A 24,064-nucleotide genomic window follows, 5' to 3' on the forward strand; every position below is an offset into this window, starting at 1 on the left:
GCATCATACAGCCTCCCTCCAGAAATCCTGGAACTAACATGACGGCTGCCACCACCGCATTGTTCACTCTGCTGGTATCTTCTACCCTCCCACATCTGAAAAGGGGGAGACCCCTGGAGTGCAGTCTCCAGTCCAAGTATCAGTGTCTTCATTACAAATTAATATGCCTAGAGCCCCTCCTAGCAGCCTGAGTCAGCTGACATGGGCCAGCTCTGCATGTTTTGGTGCAATGTAGACATCCACTCAGATCTCAAGGGCAAGCAGGTCAATTTTGTTCAAATTTCAAGTGCTCCCAATCTTGAGTTGTCACAGGTCAGTTTTCCTGAGCTATTGTTCTTACTGTGCTCCTTCTTTCTACAGTTCTTATTCTCCCCCCATTTAAATCACTCTTGTCCAGTGTTTCTTAAACTATGTTCTGTGGAACACTCACGTTCTGTGAACAACTTGCACGTGTGCCGCAAGCCTTTGGAAAAATAATTCAGAGTATATATTTTCTGTTATTAACCCAGATACAACATTATTTCTTCATTACTATGATACCTGATTAAATTACAGGTTGACCCCCTCTCATACCGTACCCCCAGGACTTGACCGGTCTTGAAGAATTTGCTGGATCACAGGAGGTCAATATTGCCTAGCACATTGCCAACACTTCCACAGCTTACTGGGATCTTAGAAGACATTTAGGGGTGAATTACAGCTAAATAACAGCACAGAACACTGGCAGCCAGGTCTGATGGCTGGAAACAAACTTTATGGGACCATGGGAACCTTGGCCACACCTGTAAGTGGTCATCTGGCTAACTAAAATAACGCTGGACTATGAATGTTGCCAGATGAGAAAGTTCTGGATTAGAGAGGTTCAACCTGTACTTCATTTTTTTTTCTGTATATGTTGCTGTTTGTTTGTTTTGGAGGGGTTGTTTTGGTCTGACAGTTTTTTATAACAAAATTTTCATAGGTGTTCTGCATCAAAAATATTACTGTTTGGCACTCCTTGGTCTCAAAAAATTTAAGAAACACTACTCAAGTCAATTCACTGCTTTTTGAGAGCAGGACTAAAGATATATTCTCCACAAGCAGATAGGAATGTTCTTTATTTGTGACAACCAAAAGTCATTTAATAAATTTGCAAACTAGGAGAGTTAATGCAGACCAGAGCAATGAAGTTATCAAATAAATGTCATGATTCAGTTCACTAAGAAAGAAAGAAACAAACTCCACAACCCCTTCTTCAGCTGTTTGTGTATTATTCTACCCTTTGCTGTTCTGCTGAAGCAAGTTGGGGCAGGGAAGCACTGAACTTGAACAAGACTGGGGCTGAGGACATGCCATCTGTGAAGAGTTTCAAATTTGCAATAGTTTAAGATTATTTAGATTTGGCACACATCCCAGTTAGCGCTTATTTAAGAGGTCCAGTCTGCATAAGCACCACAAAAGGTCATAAACACGCCTTCCAGACTTGGTCACACTGTTACTCAGTTTCTATTTGTCGCCTCCCCACATAAGAGAAACTGCTCCTGATTCAGCAGAGATTAAAAAAAAAAACAGCAAAGCTAGTTTTAAAATTATTTCCAAATTAATTCAGTTCTACAGTCTCCCAGGCATGTCTCCTTACCCAGAGGCACGGAAGCTTTGCAGGTAATCCTTCCCTTAGTAAGACAAGCTTGATGCAGTCTAACTCTCTTGCATGACTACTTTTACGGGGCACTGAGCCTGTGAGAAACACAGTACACCAGTGGCTCTCAACCTGTCCAGACTGCTGTACTCCTTTCAGGAGTCTGAGTTGTATTTTTATGTCTGATTTTTATAAGCAAGGAGTTTTTAAGTGATGTGAAACTTGGGGCAGGCAAGACAAAGGGGTCACAGCACATTCTTACTGAAAAGTTGCTTGCTTCTCTCATTTGTACCATACAATTATAACATAAATGTTGCACTTACAACTCAGTGTATAGTATGCAGAGCAATATAATCAAGTCATTGTATGATCTCAAAATCAAAAAGGAGTATATAAAAAGTGGACATTAGGAGAAATTACAAAGGATGAATACAAGCAAACTATGTATATGCAGGGTAAAGATTAGAAAGGCAAAGTTACAAAACAAGCTCAGACTAGCTAGAGACATAAAGGGTAACAAGAAGACGTTCTATAAATATATTAAAAGCAAGAGGAAAACAAAGGACAGGGTAGGTCCACTGCTCAGTGAGGAGCAAGAAACAATATCAGGAAACTTGGGAATGGCAGAGGTGCTTAATAACTTCTTTGTTTTGGTCTTCGCCAAGAAGTCTGATGCAGAAATGCCTAACATGGTGAACACTAATGGAAAAATGGCAGGTTTAGATGATAAACTAAATAAAAGAACAAGTTAAAAATGACTTAGAAAAATTAGATGTCTGCAAGTCACCAGGGCCTGATTAAATGCATCCTAGAACACTCAAGGAGCTGATAGAGGAGGTATCAGAACCTTTAGCTATCATGGTTGAAAAGTCCTGGAAGTCAGGAGAGATTCCAGAAGACTGGAAAAGGGCAAATATAGTGCCTATCTATGAAAAGCAGAAAAAGAACACCCCAGGAAACTACAGACAAGTTGGTTTAACTTCTGTGCCTAGAAAGATAATAGAGCAAGTAATTAAGCAATTCATCTGCAAACATCTGGAAGAAAATAAAGTAATAGGTAACAGCCAGCATGGATTTGTAAAGAACAAATCATGCCAGACTAATCTGATAGCTTTTTTTGACAGTATAACAAGTCTTGTGGATAAGGGAGAGGTGGTGGAAGTGGTATACCTAGACTTTAGTAAGGCAAATACAGCTTAGATGGGTCTACCATAAGGTGGATGCATAATAGGCTGGATAACCATTGGCAGAGAGTAGTTATTAATAGTTTGCAGTCATGCTAGAAGGGCATTACAAGTGGGGTTCCACAGGGATCAGGTTTTGGACTGGTTCTATTCAATATATTCATCAACAATCTAGATACTGGCATACAGAGTATGCTTATTAATTTGGCAAGTGATACCAAGCTGGGAGAAATGGTCTGAGGTAAACAGGATGAAGTTTAATAACGACAAATGCAAAGTACTCCACTAAGGAAGGAACAATCAGCTTCATACATACAAAATGGAAGTGACTGTCTTGGAAGGAGTACTGCGGAAAAGGATTTAGGGGTCATAGTGGACCACAAGCTAAATATGAGTCAACAGTGTGATGCTGTTGACAAAAAAGCAAACATAATTCTTGGATGCGTTAACAGGAGTGTAGAGAGCAAGACACACAAAGTCATTCTTCTGCTTTACTCAGTGCTCATTAGGCCTCAACTGGAGTATTGTGTCCAGTTCCAGGCATCACATTTCAAGAAAGAGGTGGAGAAATTGGAGAAGGTAAAGAGAAGAGCAACAAGAGTGACTAAAGGTCTAGAGAACATGAGCTATGAGGGAAGACGGAAAGAACTGGGCTTGTTTAGTTTAGAAAAGAGAAGACTTAGAGGGGACATTTATAGCCATTTTCAAATACCTAAAAGGGACTTACAAGGAGGAGGGAGAAAGATTGTTCTCCTTAGCCTCTGAGGATAGGACAAGCAACACTGGGCTTAAACTGCGGCAAGGGAGGTTTAGGCTGGACATTAGGAAAAACTTCCTAACTGTCAGGGTGGTTAAACACTGGAATAAATTGCCTACAGACACTGTACAATCTCCATCACTGTAGATATTAAAAGCAAGTTAGATAGACACCTATCAGGGATGGTCTGGATGGTGCTTAGTCCTGCCATGAGGGCAGGGGAATGGACTTGATGACTTCTCAAGATCCCTTCCAGTCTAGTGTTCTAGGATTCGATGAAATTTTAGCTTGTACTGTCTTAGCTTGTGCTTTTTATGTAACCTCTTTTAAAATGAGGCACATATTTGGATTAGTTGACGTACCCCCTGGAAGACCTCTAGGTACCATGACAATGCATCATTTCCAAGGAGCAAAAAATAAACTGCTAGCTTATTAATGTTGCAAGTTCCATCTTTTTATGTGGAATGGAGGCCCATCTTTTGTGCAACTAATGCCTTTCCAAATGCCTCTGCACATCTTCTGATAGCACCTAATGATTCAACAAGCCCACCAAACACTGGAATGGAAGAAGACATGACTGCAGTTGCATTGTTAAAAAAATTGGGACCCCATAAGGAGGCAGGTTGCTCAGCAGAGTAAGAATACCACAGTAACTATGACAGAAAACACACTCCTATATGATCCCCAAACACTAAAACAGTTGTAAAATGTGATGCCCCTCAGGACAAGGAGGGGTGCACTTCAGAACTGCGCAATCAGAGGTAGTCCCAAAATAGAGACATGCAAGCTGCCTCCCCTGCGTGCTAAGGCTGTAATTCTGGCCCTAGTAAAGTCAATGGTAAAATCCTTATTGACTGTACTGTGGCCAGGATTTCACTCCAGGTTTCTTTTCAGCTCTCAGAGTCTTTGTTTTATAAAAGACTAGTCTAAACTGTAGCTTTAACATTTTTCCACTCTGCTAATACACAGTTCCCCATTGTTTTTGCCTCTGTAATGCTGCCACAGATAACATTTCAGTATCTCTGATGGCAGCTCTAACAGCATATCCTCTGTTGGAGAGATATTGGTTTGCATCTCATCTTGAACCTCCAGCCTTCTCCTGTGGATTTCACCTCACAAAGGCATGATAAGAGCCTCCTCTGTTTCTCTGGGTTGCCAGGGTTCCAAATGGTTTAACATTTCAGCCAGATGGCCACCACTGGCTCCAAGCTCTGAAATTGAAAACTCTATTTTTAGATATATATATTTCATACTTTATTCATTGTGAAAAGTAATGGCATGCTTTCAAAAGTCATTCAGTATTCTATCTTTTTTTTTCCAAAGGAGGCACCAGTATAGGATTATTAAATTTACAAAGTACATGTGTATTATCTTATAAGGTCATGCTGAATTAAAGTTTAAGTATCCTACATAGAAGCTATGTCTACACTAGACCAAGCTTTTGAAAGGCAATCATCTGGAACAGATCCCCTGAAGAATGCCTTTCGAAAGAGCATGTCCACGCACACAAAAGCAGATCGCTCCTCCAACCCACTTTTTCAAAAGATCACTTCCATACACAAGCAGCAGACTGCTCTTCCAATCCACTCTTTCAAAAGAGCTGTGGGAAAGGGGAGGTAGAGAGGGTCATTCCTGTGTTACCAGCACAGGTTTAACCCACCCCCCCCCCCGCACATACCAGCCCCTGTCCAGCAGTGGGTGGCCATGGGGTGTCGTGCATGTCACAGAGGTCCCCGTCCATGTGGGTCAGTCCCTGGGCACAGTCCGGGCCCACCTACCACCTACCCACACATGCGGCTTGTGGTTCTGTCCATAGGGGCATGTCCTGAGTGTTGCCAGTGGCCATGCTGGTAGCCAGTGCTGGCTAGGCTGTGTGTGATCCCAGGTCTGCCAGGCTTGGGGGTGGCCCACTGGTGGCTACGGTGCCCCCACCCCGCGATCAAGCATGTGAGCCCCACCAGGTATTTACTGGAGGGTCCCTCGCTGAGGTCTGGCAACATCCAGCTGCCCATCACCCAGCTCGAGGACTGACAGGGCAGCTCTCTGATGAGGTCCTCCTCTTCACTAGAGGCCTCAGTGGCCTGCTCTGGCTCCAGCTGTAGGTGCATGGGGCAGTCTTCAGTTCCCAGCTCCAGTTTCTCCCTGGGGTGCGGGTTCTTCCACCACAGTGTCCAGGGTGCTGGGCAGTGCGGAGCTGTCCCTGGGCCCTAGGAGGCTGTGGAGCTCCTGGTAGTAGGGGCAGGATGTGGGTCCTGCCACGGAGAAGCCAGCAGCATCCCAGGCCCTAGCATAGCCCTGCCACAGCTCCTTCACCTTGCTCCTCACCTGGTCAGGATTGCAAGTAGGGTGTCCCCCGTCAGCGAGGCCAGTGGCGAGCCAGGAGAAGGCAGCTGCATTGTGGTGCTTGGTGCCCATCTCCCTCAGGACCTCCGTCTCCTGTCACAGTCCGAGGAGGTCCCATAACTCAGATTCCATCCAGGAGGGGGCCCGTCATTTGGGAGGCTGACTGGCCACCTGTGAGCCCAATGGGGCTGGGGAGGGGGGCGCGTGGCTGAGGCTCATGGGGGGTTTGGTGTCTGGCCTGCAGGGATGGCTGGGAGGGCATGCCTGGTTCATGTTCTCCCTACTGCCAACACGCTCTTAGCTTCCTGCCACAGGGTTTCTGGGTCCTTGCAGCTTTAAACGTGGCTGGCCACAGGGAGCATAGAGCTGTGCTACTGCCAGCTAGGGCATCTCCATGTGTAAGCTGGCTGGCTCCATAGTGGACTCCTCTTTTGAAAGAGCCGCCCATAGCGTATCTACACACATTTGTTTTTCGAAACAGGGGCTGCTCTTCCTGATCTGGGATCAGAGAAGTGCTTTAGGAAGGGGCACTGCATTCTTCTGATTTCCTTTTGAAAGGACACGCTTTGTGTGTAGACATTCCGTGTGCTCCTTTGAAAATGCCCTGTTTTCAATGTGCCTTTCAAAAGGCCATGCTAGTGTAGACACAGCTGAAAAGTCCTACTAGTCCTTATGTTTTAAGTATTCATATTCAGCACCTGAGAAGAGCCAGTAAATTTCCTTTCATTTTGGCTGGGACAAGAGTTAAGAATCTAAAATATCCTGAAGCAGAGGTTTTAATTGCTACATGGGAATGTAGCTGCTGCCTAAGTTATCCCAAGTTATTAGATGGTTAAGCTCTCCAGCTAACCAAAAACACTGCACCTTCCTGTGTGAAAAAGTTCCAACATAAACAAAACATCCAAAGTAGTAAGAAAGTCAGGGTATTTCTGCTGCCAGCTGACCCAGGCTCTATATCAACAGATTTAATGAGCTCCCTTCCTGCTGCAGTGGAAAAAAGGAGATAAAAGGCTTTCAACCTAGTCTAGTTGCCTTCCCTTTAAGCCCACTTTTCCCGTGTAAGATCCCTTACTTCACCTAAATGTATTTCCCCTCGCTGGGGTTCACACACACAGCTGATCAGAAACATTTGGAATTCGATGTTTTTCAATGTAAAAAAAGACATTTTAAAACACAGTTCCCATTTTTTCAGGCAATTCTATTCCTAAACAAAATCCAAAAATAAAGCACGCTCCCTTGCCAGAATTTTTCCTTCTCTGGTGTCCCTGCAAACACTCTATCTCTAGCCTTTTATAGTGAGTCTCACCTGCACATCCTGGTCTCTCAGTCATCTACACCAGAGGATGCCTTGCAGTGTTTCCAGGTGTGAGGCCTAGATCTCCTAAGGCATCCTGGAAACTAGTTCCTAGGGATACTTGCCACAGCAATGCAGTACAGTAAGATAGTAGGCCTACTTTTAAAAGGCCAGCACATCTTGTTACAGGCCTGTACACCCAACTTTATTATATATATATATATATATATATATATATATATATATATATATGTTATATGAGCAACATAAAAATTCATGGAATTATAAGTATTTTCTATGGATTTTTAAAGGGTAAGTTTTTTGAAAATATTTATAGGATTTTTTTCCAGTTGATTTCAGTTTTTCAAACTCCAGCGTCTTTTGTAAGTATTTAGGCTTTTTAAAATACAAACTACAAAACTCATTTTCTCACACAACTATTTGCCTTAGGGAGAAGAAATACATCTCACGTTCTCATAGCAATTTCCACACTGCAGTGCAAATGGAATTAAAAATATAAGCAAAGCTGAGATCAGTGCCAAAAGTTAAGGGCTATGTCTACATGTGCCCCAAACTTCGCAATGGCCACGCAAATGGCCATTTCAAAGTTTACTAATGAAGCACTGAAATGCACATTCAGTGCTTCATTAGCATGCGGGCTGCCACAGCGCTTCAAAATTGATGCGCCTTGCCGCCGCGCGGCGCGTCCAGACGGGGCTCCTTTTCGAAAGGACACCACCTACTTCGAAGTCCCCTTATCCCCATGAGCTTATGGGAATAAGGGGACTTCGAAGTAGGTGGCGTCCTTTCAAAAAGGAGCCCCGTCTGGACGCAACGCATGGCGGCAAGGCGCGTCAATTTTGAAGCGCCGCAGCAGCCCGCATGCTAGTGAAGCGCTGAATGTGCATTTCAGCGCTTCATTAGTAAACTTCGAAACGGCCATTTCGAAGTTTGGGGCACGTGTAGACATGGCCAAGGTTTCCTAACCCTTTTCATAACAGCTCTCTTCCTCCTCCAGCAGGGAGGTATACCTGCTGCTGCCTTATCCTCTCATGGGAGGTCTCAGGAAACAATCCATGGGCCACCTTAATTTGGGCACTTCACAACTCTAGAGTGCTCAACTGTCCTACTTTTTACAGCATTTTTCTGTGAGATGCCTATTCTCACTAACGTAAGAGGCTGTGATGCTAAATACACACACATGCAACACACGTGTTCCCTGTTTTCCACAGCAAGCACTCTCAAACCCTGTCAGGGTTCACACTGAGAGGAAGCCACTCAATCAGGTTGAATTTACAAGTTTACTTCACCAGGATGAATAGCTTTGCCAGCAAACTCTCTGCACAGCCCTGGTTAAAGGAACAGGTAACAGTGCATACATGCTGCAGTCTGATCATGAATAACTTAAGAATCCGGCATATACGTGGCTGTCCCGTATGAGATCTGAGTTAAATGACGCTGTCCGAGGGACGGGCTCCCTCACTCTGGAGTGCTCTGCTGTAAACAGGCCTTGTGGCAAACTCAGTACCATGTGCTTTACTTACAGTCTGACTAGAACAGTAAGTCCCCCCAGTTACATTTCCCCAGGGACAAGTGGAAAGGAAGCTCTCACCTCCCTGAGATCCAGAGCATCATTAATCTTTCCTTCTGGTCTCCTCTTCCTGTCCCTCCTTTAGCTGTTCTCAACTGATGAGCTGAGCCACCTTGTTAATTGGTTAATCCCTTAATAATGTAACTGTTCCCTCACATATATACCTCATGGGAGGAAGCTTCCAAAGAACACAGAGTGGTAAGTTAGACTAAGGCTACTCTCATGGGCACACAGACCTGAAATTCCATAACCAAGCGCAGGTAAGGTCCTCTCTTGACACAGATGCTTCCACAGGAGGGAAGGTGCAGCTCCAGGAGGCGGGAGGGGTCAAGATGGGTTTAAACCAGTTGCTGTTTTACTTATAACAACCCCCCATGAGATCTTTGAGCTGCTCCATAGTCTTTGGAGTAGCCCAGAATCATCCATGGTCTTTTCAATATGTTTCTACCCTGGCCTGTACCCTGCAATCCTATGCTCTGCCTGGACAGGTGATTCTTGCAGCACAGGCCTTACTTTTGTACAACACTGCGGCAGTGTACAGGAGTGGAAAGGGTGCCTGCCCCTTTCTGCTACAGAATTCATTATATCCAAGTCCTACTGTCTTCTGTAACTCAATGGAGGACTCTGTGGTAATACATAAATTTCTGTTTGGTTTCTTTTCTGCTAACGAAGCCGGAATTAAGAACTACATCTGAGCTTGTCTCTTTTATCCACACTCTCTCGCATCCCCACAATGCCCATTAAGTACCACTGATGTCCTTAAACTGTTTCCATATTTTTTTTACTGACTGCTTATAAAATCATTTAAAAAGTAACAGCTGAGAAGCAAAACAAAGAGAGACGAGTGTCTGCACACTACATTTTAATGTTCCAATTTCTGACATTAGTAGGAGTTGGGGGAAATGAAGAACTAAGCCTGAGAGGCAGAAAATAAATATAAACTGTGTGACTATCTGCAGAGTGCAGCACATTGCATTTGTGAAATTTGAAATGCTGAATCATGAACAAAATTTACAAAAGCAGTCATGATTTCTTTACATAGGTCAACCATCTTTAAAACATCAAAATAGTGAATCTGACAAAGATCGAACCGTTTTTCCCTTCACCAGGATAAGAAAGGTGAAGAAAGTGTATTAATTGGGAAAAATACAACTCCAAACAGGTACCATTATCATAGAGCCATTATCAGACATGAAATTCAGCTGGAGGCAGAAAGCCAGCCAAAGGCGAACACACCCTAAGACTTCAGTGGAAGCTAGCTGCTGTTGGCCCACCACACAGGGGTGTATGGCACTACTATGTTCTGAAATGCAACTATTCCTCTCTAACATATTGTTTATCAGATATATTCAGTGCCCCATTTTCTGCCCTTATCCACCAGATTTTTCAGATATTTTCATTTGAAGTAGGATGCATATGAAAATAAAATGTTGTGCCTCATTTCCCGATATAAGACCTCAGTCCTGCAAACAGTTTTGCACAATTAGTTTTATGCATTACAAATTGCCTCAATCAAAGTCAATGATACCATTCCTAGCATGTAAAGATAAGTACATGCATAAATCTTGCAGGACTGGTGCACATGACTGGTATCAATTCACGTCCCTTGCAGAGCTATATCCTCTTTATTTGTATGCTTAATTATATATTTAAAATAAAATTTTTATTTAAAAAGATACCTAATACTACATGGCATCTCTGTAACAATTCTCACAGTATAAATGTCTTGCTTAGTATTTCTGACGCTAATACACATTGAACCTCTCTAGTCCAGCACCTTCGGCAAATGGCTGGTGCTGAATGAGAGAATTTGTCAGACCACGAGGTCAATATTGTCTGGCACCATTACCAACACTTCAAGTACATTTTGGGCTCTTAGAAGACATTTAGGGGTAAATTACAGCTAAACAGCGTAGAACAGAGAGCCAGGGCTGGTGGCTGTAAACAACTTTATGGGACCACAGGAAACTCATGATAAAGTGGTCATTTGGCTAACTAAAATTGTGCCAGATTACGGGTGAGTGCTGGACTAGAGAGTTCAACCTGTGTATCTACTGTAGTTTTTTCTTTCTACGTATTTCTTTAAAAATAGCATGCTTAAACAACTATTCACATTTCAAATAACTGAATGTATTTTGTTGCAGGGAGGCGGGGAGTTTTAAGCAAACAGGCCCGTAGTCATTGGTAGAAGGAAAAAAAAAGTTCACAGCAAAATATCAGATCCCTTAATTTTTCAATTTCTTATGGAAGGGACTGAGAGAGAGAAATGATATGTTCAGTCTTCAAACAGAACTATTCATTGAAACCTACTCAAAAGCTGCTGGCACTGTACAAGTCAATTCTATCTCAAGTAATTAGGTTTTGTTGTTGTCAAGAAAGTGAACTTGTCCAATCATTGAAGTCAGGGACGTTGGCTTGCTGCACACCGGCTTTGCAGAATACTACAAAACATGTTTATAGGCTACATTTTTATTTATTAACTGTTCTTAAAAATGTGTACAGTCAGCTGAAGCAGAATCTTGGGGATTCATACTTGCTACTAAACGTACCCAAGTTAAAAGCCATCTACACAAAAAACAAGAGTTTCCCCATGATGATCTGTTAGAGTTAAGAACTTACTGTATGGTATATGTATGAGATTATTATGAGTGTCAGCCTACATCTACACTTATATTCCTCTTTCAAAAGAGGAATGCAAATGAGGGAAATCAAAAAAGCAAATGAGGCACTGATATACATATCTTGCACTTCATTTGCATAATCTCATTTCAAAAGAGATTCTTTCAAAAGGAAAAAAAGCAGTGTACATGGAGCTCTTTCGAAAACAAACCCCATTTTTGAAAGAACCCTTCTTCCTGAAACAAAGTTTCAAAAGAATCTCTTCTGAAAAGAGATTATGCACATGAAGCATGAGATATGCAAATCAGTGCCTCATTTGCATTTTCAATTTCCCTAATTTGCATTCCTCTTTTGGAGGAATGCAAGTGTAGATGCAGCCTAAATGCTTGTGGAATCAGAACTTACTTTGAGAGTATCCTGAATAACTGAGTTCCATGCTACAACTCAGTAAGGCCACAGCTACACTGCATTCCGCTTCTGAAAGCAGAATGCAAATGAGCAAGATCAAAAATGCAAACCAAGAGTGGATTTACATATCTTGCACCTTATTTGCATATTCTCATGCAATCACACTTCCAGAAGAGGCTTTTCTGGAGGCAAAAACAGCCATGTATGTGGGGCTCCTTTGGAAAAAAAAACATTTTCAAAAGAACCCTTCTTTACATTTTGTTTTCAAGGAAACCCCAAAGTGCAAAAAGTATCTTCTTAAAAGGAATATGCCTGAGAATAAGAGCAACTAAAAATAAGCTGGAACTCAAGCATAAGAAAAAGTAGCCAGCAGTGCAGTGCAATCACGCATTGGTACCCAGATATGTTAGTTAAATGTTGATTTTTGTTAGCACCACCTCTTTGTGACAATTGCAAAGTGATACTCTTCCTTGCTAATTTACATATTTTCACATAAAATGAGAAACTGTGGCTAAGCATTCATTTTAATGTAATTGTATAAACATTATGTACAAATAGATTTTTCTTTGGACTTATTTTATGTTGTTACAGAACAAATAATGGTACATAGCATTTAACATCTTCAGAATGCTGTACGGACTTTAACTACTGTTATTTCGTATCTCCTTCTATGAGATAAGTAAATAATGTATCATTAAAAATAATCAGTTACTGCAGCATTGACTACTCATCTGCTAATGTTAATAGATACTGCAGAGAAGTGTTTCTATCATAAACATGGTAACTATTTATCATTCAGTGATGCTTATTGTAAGCAAGTGTTTATCTTCATTTTGTAATTAGGACCTGAGAGACAACGGGACAGATTCTCATCTGATGCATTTTGCATAGCTCTGTTGACTATAATGGAACTATGTAAACTTACAGCAGCTGAAGATTTGGCCCACTGAGGTAAAGAATCAATTTTCTGAAAGTGGCCTCTCATTTTTGGTGCCACTCTTGGATGTCTAGAGTCTAATTTCAGAGATGCTGAGCAACCAGAGAATTTCCTGAATAGCACCTTTGAAAATGAGGCGCCAGGGTGTACATTCTCAGAAGAGACAAGTAATTTTAGGTGACCAGCTATGGTGATGACTTTCCCAAGACCACAAAAGAAGTCAGGATTAGTGCTGGGATTGGAAAGGAGAAAAACTCATTCCATCAATCCCAGTCTGCTAATCCAGAATGCCTCTGAGTATGCTAGTCTTCATGTTTGTCACTACAAGATCAAAAGCACTGGAGGTAAACTGTAGATTGATATTAATACGAGAAGTTAACTCTGACAGTCAAACAAATGTGGTTCTGATATTCAATGCTTGTGAGATGTTCTGGAGTTATAAGAGGATGGGTTGGATTCATGATGGCATTACAAAGAGAAGTCGTAAGGACCTTGAATCCTGGGGATCTTTGAACTTTTTACTCAACTGTCTTGCTTATGCAATGTGTTGTATTTGCCATTTGGTGTATGCTTGTTCATAATAAAACACTTCAGCTTAAAGTTGTTTCTTTGAAATCCTAGAACAGATTCACTGTGACCACTTACTTATCTGGCCAGCCATACTGGGGAATGACTAAGGGACAGATACACCAAGCAAAAAAGTCCTAATGCCACCAGTACTTAAGCATTCATGTAACTGCTCATGCAGAGTTAGCACATGTGCTAACAGCATCAGTGCTTAGGTTGCTGCACAGCCTCAGAGAAACTTTGCTTTCAAAAAACCAAGATGAATTAAACCTTTTAAGGAAAACCAAGCTGGCATAGGCAACTAGTGCCTGTGGGGAAGGAGGTGCCAGCAGGGCCAACTAGAGAGGAACAGAGAGGGTGCATGTAGCAGCACCTCACACAGCAATTAAAAATTTGGCGAGGCTACAGGGAGGCGGTGCACCTCCAGAGTGCTACCAATAATCACATTAAAGTTGGTAAAGTTTACGGGTTCAACCTTAAAAATAGTTTTGAAATACTGTTCTTGAGTAATTAGAGTACTGTACCGTGTAAAATATTGCTTCTGAAATAAACTATTTTGAATCTAAAATAATAAGTACAAAATAAAAAGATATTAGATCATCTATTTTACAGTGGTGTATTTTTAAATTAGCCAAATCCAGTATTTGGAATTAGCATCATAAGGAAATCAAACTTTGGATTCTGATTTATTTTTAAATCTGTTTGTCAAATAACAAGAGAGTCACATTAAATTTACAGGCTACATCTACACTAGAAGCATCTGTCTACAGAAGTTACTGTCAGAAGAGATGTTCCGACAAAACTTCTGTCGACAGATCGCATCTACATGTAAAAGCAGATCAATCTTTGACCTGCTCTGTCAACAAAAGGGCACCCCAGAGTGTCAACATGCTTGTTATTGTTGAGAGTTTCTGCTGACAAAATTCATTTTGTGTGTAGACGCTCCAAGTTTCGTTTACAAAACCCCAGTTTTGTCTATGGCTTGGTCTACATGGAGCCACTCTCCCAGCAGCTCCATGCTAATGAGCAGCCTTGCAATTGCAAATGGCTGCTCATTAGCACGGTCCCACAGCTCATTAGCATAGCTGCACGAGATGTTGATCTTGGCAGAGCCGGGTGCTGGCAGTAAAGAGGGCATGTGGATGTGCCCCTGCCGGCAAAAAGCCCCTCTGTCACCAGCCCCTTATGCCTGAAAAGCCAAATAATTTTATAACATTAAAAAGGAACAGAATTTGCATTCTGTTAACATAACTGAGGAATACAAATATCATATACCATTTAGTGTATGCTGGGCAAAATTCTGCCCTGTTTCACCTGCACATCTTGAATTTGCCACCTGAATTGTAACTACAGTGTTAATGACAACGCTTTTATAATTAAGAAAGGAATTTCCTCATTTGTTAGGCAACATCAACTCCCAGCATAACAGGAAGGGAAGAATTGTCCCAACTCCACAGAGTGGAGAGGTGTTTGGACAGATTGAATACATGCAAAAAATGAAAACCATCACAAGGTTTAATAGGTGAGTGATATTAAATATCACAGCATTGGTTATGATTTAAAAGCCTTTACAATTCTCCAACTATTGGCGTTTTTGTTTGAGTTTCTCCACTAGAACTTCTTAGGTCAGGGGTCAGCAAGCCGATTTTCAGTGGCACACAAGGCGGGGGCTCAGCCCTACCCCTCCTCCCCCATGCAGCCAGGAACTTGCTTAAAGCTATGCCGTCTGTGAACAAACAAAAGACCAGCTAATGCTACCAACCACTGCCCAGACGGTAAAGCTCTGCATCTTTATTGATTAATGAAGCCTTTGTAAGTAGGACTATTAGTGACTTTAAAAAGTATCAACAGCACTTGCGTACCTTACAAAGAGGCCAAAAAGTTAAATTTTGGTACTCTGCCTTGGATAGATTGCTGACCCTGTCTAAGAAACTAGGAATGACAGTGGTGTTGTAAAAGTGTAAGAAGAAAAACAGTACAAGACCAATATCTCTACAATTTGTCCTGAGTAACCCCCAACACCACCATTACCACTTCTAAAAACAATACACATAAAATACTCCCTGCTTATCATGAATCACATTGGCCTGCATTGTACTCTATATTTAGAAAGTACTGACTACCTTCCTGCTCTGGGTGGAGAATAAATACAGCCTTTCAGACGTATACTCTGTCTACATTCCAATCATGATTGGTAGCAAATTTATACAACATTATTTCTTTTTCAAAGAGAAGCAGACATTATTATTTAAACCTTTGTTTCTATTAGTCTGCTCTACAGACTATGCTTCCTTGAAAATAAGATGTTTACCACTGTTTCAGCAGCCAGAGGGAGAAGTTGAATTAAAAGGTCACACTTACAGCTGCCAAGAAGGCGCAGTTCCTGAGGCTTAGCCAAACAAAATCAAATTGATGTTCACTTCAGTTTTCTCTTTCTAGCCTGGGAGAGAGTGTAGGCTAAATGACTGGGTGCTTGATATATTCTTCTGGCTTTGCATCACTTATATTTCTCCTTATAGCTCTTACCAGTTGGGATTGCTACTGAGTGTAGTCTAAACTCCCGTAAATTCCCACAAATAGCAAATACACAAGATAGGAGTCCAGAACTCAAGCAAGCACTGGCTAATGGTGGTACAGACATCCCAGATCAGAATTCTCTCTCAGTTATTCCTGTGCAAAGCGGGAATGAGCCCCGTAAGCTTCAGAGGAATTACTCTGAGTATAAATTGGCATAGTTGAGGTTGGGATCTGTATCAGGCTTGCAATGAAGTACCAAATTAAATGACAGCTTTTTAGAGAGATATAAAGTAACTACAAATAAATCATTAGTAACAGTGCACTTTAGCCTTTGGGAGAATAGAAGTAATACCTACCAATGAATACAGCTATTATTTAGACCAGGATTTGTGATAGTTGCAACAATTCTAAAATGGATTACTTGTTGGCGTGGCTTAGCCATGTCTCTAAGCTGTACTGAGTAATTTTTACAAGATTCCTGTGCTACCCTGTGTAACCTGTTAAAAGGCATAAAGAACTCTCTGTTTACATACAAAAATATTAATTATGTATATTTTGTATATACATACACACATATACATATACATGCATGCCTTATATTTGGTTTACTGCATATTCTATGGGAGAATATGGCTTTCATTAAAACATTTGATTCATTCCCACAAGTTTACAACATCCATGATACTCACAAATGGCAGAGGGAAATGGATCCATAAGTAGGTAGAGCCGTCAACCAAGAATGTAGCAGCCATGTATAAAAACCTAACATTTTAACATAACGTGCCATGACTGACTTGTAACATTGCTTTTTAAACACGTATATACAAGACAGTGACTTCCATTGAAGATAATGGGATTTCCATTGGCAAATTTTTTTTTTTATGCATAGGAAAGAATTTTTGTTGGTTGGTGCCACTGAGATCAGCCATAAAAATACCACTGACATCCACAGCAGCTAGTTTGGCCCAGTTTTTCATAGTTAGGAATATCCAGTTCGGATCAGAGTTTGCAGTAACTATCATCTAGTTTTATATTTGTGCCACCTGTGAGAGCTATATGGTATTTTTACAGCTGTTAGGTAAGACGCCTAACTATAACTTAAACATAGTTTATAGTGTGGTATAGACCAATAATGGTGTAATACACCAGAAATAAATGTTGTGGCATGAGTGTGTATGTTCACTGAAGTACAATCCATGCAATGATTTAGGTACACAATGATAATTGCCAGAATCCATACTTGGTAAATAGGCTCTTTACTTTTTCTCTGGCATTCTCTTTCCCCACAAAACACTGTGGCCTCTGGGTTGAAAGGAAATTACCAAATATGCATTTGTTATTTTAATGGGTCACAAGCCAGCAGAAAATAGCAACACATTTCTCTTTCTTATACTATATAATCCGCAGACTAAGTGGGTTTTTTCATTGACTTGACCTACCTCCATTGGCTGTATGCAGCAGCAGCAGCAGCAGAAGAGCATTGCTGAACAAACACACGGTTAGGTTCTGGAAGATCTCTCATTCTACAAGATTCTAACCATTTTAAAGGTGGATCATATCTGTGGCCACATTAGTTGACTGTGACCTTGTTTGATTATATGTACATGCACTGCAATACTCCAGTCATTTGCCACACTGTGACCTGCAAGCACTATAGTGGCCTGAAAACAACAGGAACTTATACCCAAAGTTGGCAAGTAGAGAGAGAATTGTCTGGCAGGTATGGCACCAAATCCCACTCCTTGTGCTTTCTCACATACATTACTATTTACACTGAGGCAGAAACAGACAAGAGTTTTAGGTTGTTGGGGGCCCATGCTTTTTCTTTTTGCCCCTGCAAGATTTGCAGACACAGCAGATGATGCATGGTGATGCCACAAGCAGCAAGGGAGAAGTCACCAGTGCTATGATACCCAATCCCACCAGGATCCCCACAACCTGCAAAGAGGGAGAAAAAAATAATTTTAACCAACAAGAAAATAAAGTAAGCGTGTGTGTGTGTGTGTGTGTGTGTGTGTGTGTCAGCATGCATGGTAATTAAGTGAAAAGTGAAATCTCCTTTCCCTTAATGTCTGTCTGTGCTCTGTTTCAGCTGGCAATCAGCATACCTGTGTTCTGTTCCACATAACTGAGGCTCGAGAATGGCCCAGCTTGTTTCTGCAGGGGCCTTTGTCATAATGTCTTAAGAAGATGTCATTCTGAAAGATAAAGAGAGACTGTGCTGAACAGGTCCCGTTAATGTGAGGAGATGCACAGGACAGTACAAGACAAAATTAAGAAATATCCTGCTCCTCAAAGTGCAATAAAATTAACTGCTTCTGGCGGAGAAATTTGCCTGCCTGTTACTTAGTTACTTTGGGTGCATCTAAACTAGGAACTAACTTCGAAGTTAGGGGCTACTTCAAAGCAGCCTTCAGAGAGTCTATACGCATTTTCCCTTACTTCAAAGTTAACTTCAAAGTAAGGGATCCCAACTTCGAAGTCCTTACCCCATTCCTGGGAATGGAGTAGTGCCCTGCTTCGAAGTTTAACTTCAAAGTAGGCTGTGTGTAGCCACTCAACTTCCATGTCTGTTACTTCGAAGTAAGCAGCTTCTAAGTTGTTTTTGTAGTGTAGACATGGCCTTTGAGAAATTAAACTGGAAAGTGTGGATCTATAAGACACACTATTTAAGATATTTCATACCCCTAATGTTTATCTTCTGTACTCCTAGGCTACATCTACCAAACCTCTGTCAACAGATCACATGCACACAAAAATGTGGATCGAAAAAGCGATCCACTCCATTGACAGAGAGTGGCCACACTACCTGGCTCTCTCTAGACAGAATGGCTGTCCAGAAGCACAGAAGACAGGGCTGTCCGGTGACCCAAAAACCCTGTTTGTCGACAGAGGGCCCCCTGGGAGCGTCCATGCAGCATTTTTTTCCACAGATTCCACAGATGGGGGAGAGGCAGAAGGCTGCCAGCAAAGTGGTGAGTTCTGTCAACAGTACATTGACAGAACCCATTTTTAGTGTGGACGCGCCATAGGTTTTGTTGACAAAATGCTTTGTTTGTCAAAAAAGAAAAAAAACCTAGTGTAGACATAGCCTTCATGTTTCTCTGTTCACTAATAAGTATTTTCATGGGCTTCATTGGTTGCTCTTTAAAATGCAGAGTCCCCACTGTCCTTTTCTCCCCCAGTCAAACTAAATACTTAGCAAACTAGCCACCTTCTCTCAATGAGATGTAGGGCACCCAGTTTCTAAACACCTTCCCCCAACAGTTCCCCTGCAGCTTGACCCCTGCTTTTTCCATTCACTCTTCAACCTAACTTTATTGCTCTACAAGCATCAACTTGCAATAAACTTTGAATACCTGAAATCTTAGTGGGTTTATAAGAGCTATATTGTAACTATGCAATGACAACACCATGTCAAACAAATCACTGTAGTGGCTTGGTTTGGACTGATTAGAGCCAGCTAGGGGCATTCCTACAGTCCACTATCACAGCTTCATGTTTAGACTCTTATGAAAACTTGATACCTCTCCAGTTTTTCAGCGTTACACAATGACTGAGTACTCTATGTGCTCCAAGAAAAACTGAACAAAACAGCACTCATAAACAGCCTGGACTGAAAGCTGAGCACGCCCCGTTTAACGTATAGAGGGGGAAAAAAAAAAAGAACAAGAAAGTTTCATCATTTCCAAACTGTTCCAGAAACCCATTTAACTTTATTTTATCTCAAGTGCTGGTACAAAGAGATCTCTTCCTCACTTCCACAAGTATTACTACTGAGGTAATCATACACCAGTGTGTTCCTTGTTTGGGACCTAACCCACTAAGGAATTTGACATAAGTGCAGGTTGAGAATATTTGATGTTTTGATGGCATCGCTTGGCAACATGGGGTACTTTTTATGATATTAGTGCACCCCTGATTCAGACTTCCTGTTCTCCCCTTCTCTTGTTTTGTTTGTAAGCCCTAGTATGTGTGAACATGGAAAGCAGTTTTCAAAACACTTTCATCCTCCATTTTTTTAACCGGATCATTCTTTTCTGCTGATACAGCACTAGAGACTGACAGTGGAGAAGGGACTGAGTTTAAATGAGCTCTAAACAGACCATCCGGTTAGGGTTAGGGAAGGAAGGGAAAACAACTAAACTTGCTCTCCTTAACACTCAAAGCACCTACGTTGAACTACGGTATTGGAAAAATCCATCTTTCCCGAAAGAGTTACCATTGGACCAGTGTATTTGTCTACAATCCACTTCAAGTTAGGAAAACAAAGGTATCTCTTTGAGGCCTATTGGAGCCAGAGGAAATGTTTTAAGCTTTGGCCGCCATGAGAATCCTTTTAAATATAAAGGTATTCACTCAAGCAAAGATCCTTTTATCTATAGCACAAAGGGACAGAACTAGAACACATACGAATCCAGTTATGGCATATGGACTTATCCCCTGAATCCCCGACCAGTCTTGCTCTAGAACCTTGGTTACATGGCACTTACATCCAAGTTCTGTAGGCAGTACCAGCAAAAGGTGTGCTTGCAGTTCTTACACATCATTTGAGCACAGCCTTCATTTCGTTCAATATAGATCTGGCACACTGGGCACTGCTTAATTGGAGCCTCTGTATCAGTCCTGGTCAGTGCTCTAGAAGGGTAAGGAAACAGACGAAAGATGAACTTTCCATGCAAAACCTGTGGCTGCATGATTGGCGTATTAAGGGTAAGACAATATCAAGTAGCATATGCATCATTATGTTCTTTAGGGTCTCTAATACACATGCAGCTGCATAGTCTGCCATGCTCCCTAAGTGTCCAGATTGTCCAATGTTAACTACTTAATGTACTGGCAGTGCCAAATCTGCTATTCAGTGAAAGGCATTAAAATATACACTAAGAGGAAAAAAACCTGTACATGTTGCACAGAGATGATTTACACATTCATTTCTGCTGAGTTTTCATCATGTACAATGGAAACACACTCCAGCCCTGCATACAACAGATATAACATTGAAAGAAAAGCTCTGCACGATATAGGAAAGAGTTTCTGTATTTTGTTAAGATGACTGGTCTGAGTAACTTAAAGTACTGCCCTTACTTCTGCAGGACAATTTGATCTACAAGCAATGCGAAAATAAATAGATATCAAAGGCAATTCCTGTTAGCCAATAACCTCCCTCCCCCATCCCTAGCAGTATGAACTACAAGCAATGCCAACAATGCAGCTCAAAGAGCAAAAATAATAGATATCAAAGGCAATTCCTGTTTGACAATAACTTCCCTCCCCCATCCCTAGCAGAAAGAATAGTGGTTTCTCTTTCAGCTCTTGCAGCAATATTTACAGCAGTGGAAGCCACTGAGCACAACAGAGAGCATAAGAACTACTGCGTGCATGCCACTGAATGCTCTTGTTTTTGTAAGCACAGATTAGTCAGAGACCTGCTGTAATGTAAACACAAGTGTACTTACAAAATTCAGAGACATAAATCCATTGCCAGAATTACGTAGCCTCACTACTACACTGCTGTAGAAGCAAACCTGGTGCAGTCATTTGTAATTGTGCAAAGTGAGTGTAGATCATCACCAAATCAGCATTCTCCCTTCACACCAGTGAAAGAATTTTATACCTACTTAGCACAAGTGCTAAGTTTACCTATGTGCAGTTTCTATACCAGTTCAACTATTTTGGTTAGGTAGTGTGATTTCTCTACTAAGATAGTTACATTAGTATAATACCAGCTATATTGTTATAAAAGTGCCTTATGAGGGTACAGCTTGTTCCCTTTGGCTATGGTTACACTGACCTGAACTGCCTGCAGCTGTATGCAAATCATCATCATCATCATCAATACCATTGACGCTGATCTTCCTTCCTATTTCCTTATCTCAAACACCACTGTTTTTGTTTTATCGATGTTCCTAATCAGCCCGTATCACCTCCCTTCTTTGTTTAACACCTGCACCGTTTTCACTAGCTTCTCCTCATCTTCCTCAATGATAACTATATCATCCGCAAACCTCAAGTTGTTACTTCTTTTCCCGTGCACAGATATCCCTTCTACCTCTTCCTTGGTCTTGTCCATCGCTCTCTCCAGATGTGCCATGAAGATGCTTCACGATATTGGATCTCCTTGTCTTGTACCTCTACTTGTTTTAAACCAGCTTCCCAACTCCCTGCATGTTCTCACCACTGCCTCCGCATTGTCATTGATATTCTTCAACAACCGTATCAGTCTGCTATCCACTCCGTGGCTACGTCTACACGTGAAGCCTACATCGAAGTAGCCTATTTCGATGTGGCGACATCGAAATAGGCTATTTCAATGAATAACGTCTACACGTCCTCCAGGGCTGGCAACGTCGATGTTCAACTTCGACATTGCGCGGCACCACATCGAAATAGGCGCTGCGAGGGTACATCTACACGCCAAAGTAGCACACATCGAAATAAGGGTGCCAGGCACAGCTGCAGACAGAGTCACAGGGCGGACTCAACAGCAAGCCACTCCCTTAAAGGGCCCCTCCCAGACACAGTTGCACTAAACAACACAAGATACACAGAGCCGACAACTGGTTGCAGACCCTGTGCCTGCAGCATGGATCCCCAGCTGCCGCAGCAGCAGCCAGAAGCCCTGGGCTAAGGGCTGCTGCCCACGGTGACCATAGAGCCCCGCAGGGGCTGGAGAGAGAGCATCTCTCAACCCCCCAGCTGATGGCCGCCATGGAGGACCCAGCAATTTCGACGTTGCGGGACGCGGATCGTCTACACAGTCCCTACTTTGACATTGAACGTCGAAGTAGGGCGCTATTCCCATCCCCTCATGAGGTTAGCGACTTCGACGTCTCGCTGCCTAACGTCGAAGTTAACTTCGAAATAGCGCCCGACGCGTGTAGCCGCGACGGGCGCTATTTCGAAGTTAGTGCCGCTACTTCGAAGTAGCGTGCACGTGTAGACACAGCTCGTATGACTCCAACACCGCCCAAGTCACTTTCTGATCTATAGTATCAAATGCCTTTTGAAAATTGACAAAGCAAGTGTATACGTTCTTGTTCTTTTACCAAGCTTTCTCCGCTAACAGTCGTAGTGCCAATATCTGCTGTATGGTACTTCTGTTTTTTCTGAATCCTGCCTGCTTGTCTGCTATATATTCTTCTATCTGCAATCTTAATCTCTCAGTCAGTATCATCATCAGCACCTTACCTACATGACTTGTTAGGGCAATCGTTCTGTAGTTCTTGCACTCCAATCTTGGGTATTGTCGCTAGCACAGATCTCGTCCACTCACATCTGACCAACCCTCCTCCTTCATTCAGGCTTGGGACTGGCATGGAGCTCACAGTAGCTTCATGGCAGAGTTAGTATGCAAACAGCAGTTTTCAAAAAAGGAAATGGATGCCCATTTGCATATTCATTCTCTAGCAGAGGCTGCTGCCGGCAGGAAAAAAGCAGTATAAACATGGTTCTGCCAGTGACACACTGCCTTTGTCGGCAGCCTCTTACGCTTGATTTTTTTCCAGGCATAAGAGGCTGCTGACAAAGAGGGGGAGGGGATTCACTGGCAGAACCACTTTTACACTGCTTATTTTCTGCTGGCAGCAGCTTCCGCCAGGGAGTGAATATGCAAACAAGAGCCGTTTGCATTTTCAAAACCTCCCATTTGCACACTGCTGAGGGTCAGTGTAACCGCAGTCTTTGGGAATTGGGTAGTCATGCCATCACTTGCCCTGAAGGGCTTAATGTAGGCTGAGGGGGCTGATTAACTACATAGGCCATGGCAGAGCGGAATCAGGTGGCTTAAGTTTGAAATGACTAATTAATGAGGGAGCCCAGCTGAGGAGGAATGAGCTGAACTGGGCTTTACAAAGGAAGGCTGGTGGTAACAGAGATGGGAAAGTAGGTTACAGATACACTTGGGAGAGCTAAATGGCCAAAGTAGCCTATGGTTATTTCTGGGGAAAAGGGACTTTTGCAGTGGACAAACCCAGAGAAAGGGACAGCCAGAAGCATAAGAGTGGCTCAGGGAAGAAGAAGCAGTCGGGTCTGAAATGGAAGAGACTTTAGCTATAGATCAGAAGGTCCCTTAGGTGGAACTTGAAGTAAAGTAGGTTCCCTTCCCAGCCACTGGGGAAGAGGCACTGGCTATGCAGTGAGAGGGAAGACTGCTTGAGCCCATTTGTAAGAAGAGGCTTTGATACCTAAGAAAGGGAGGACATGTTTGACTTGAGCAAAGAACTAAGC

At 42.2% G+C, this 24,064-nt stretch overlaps 1 protein-coding gene across 1 annotated transcript in view; it reads right to left on the bottom strand.

The window, feature by feature from the left end:
• Nucleotides 1-16,240: 16,240 nt before the first annotated feature.
• RNF144B (ring finger protein 144B) overlaps nucleotides 16,241-24,064 on the bottom strand; it is an 80,119-nt gene continuing 72,295 nt past the window's right edge. The window contains exons 6-8 of the mRNA XM_074985898.1: nucleotides 20,329-20,473; nucleotides 17,944-18,033; nucleotides 16,241-17,773 (exon numbers count right to left, since the gene is read on the bottom strand). Coding sequence (XP_074841999.1) covers nucleotides 17,633-17,773; nucleotides 17,944-18,033; nucleotides 20,329-20,473 — 376 coding nt within the window. The 3' untranslated portion in view covers nucleotides 16,241-17,632. The remainder of the gene's footprint in view (nucleotides 17,774-17,943; nucleotides 18,034-20,328; nucleotides 20,474-24,064) is intronic.

Source organism: Carettochelys insculpta, chromosome 2 (assembly GCF_033958435.1).
Source record: "Carettochelys insculpta isolate YL-2023 chromosome 2, ASM3395843v1, whole genome shotgun sequence".
Taxonomy (NCBI): domain Eukaryota; kingdom Metazoa; phylum Chordata; order Testudines; family Carettochelyidae; genus Carettochelys; species Carettochelys insculpta.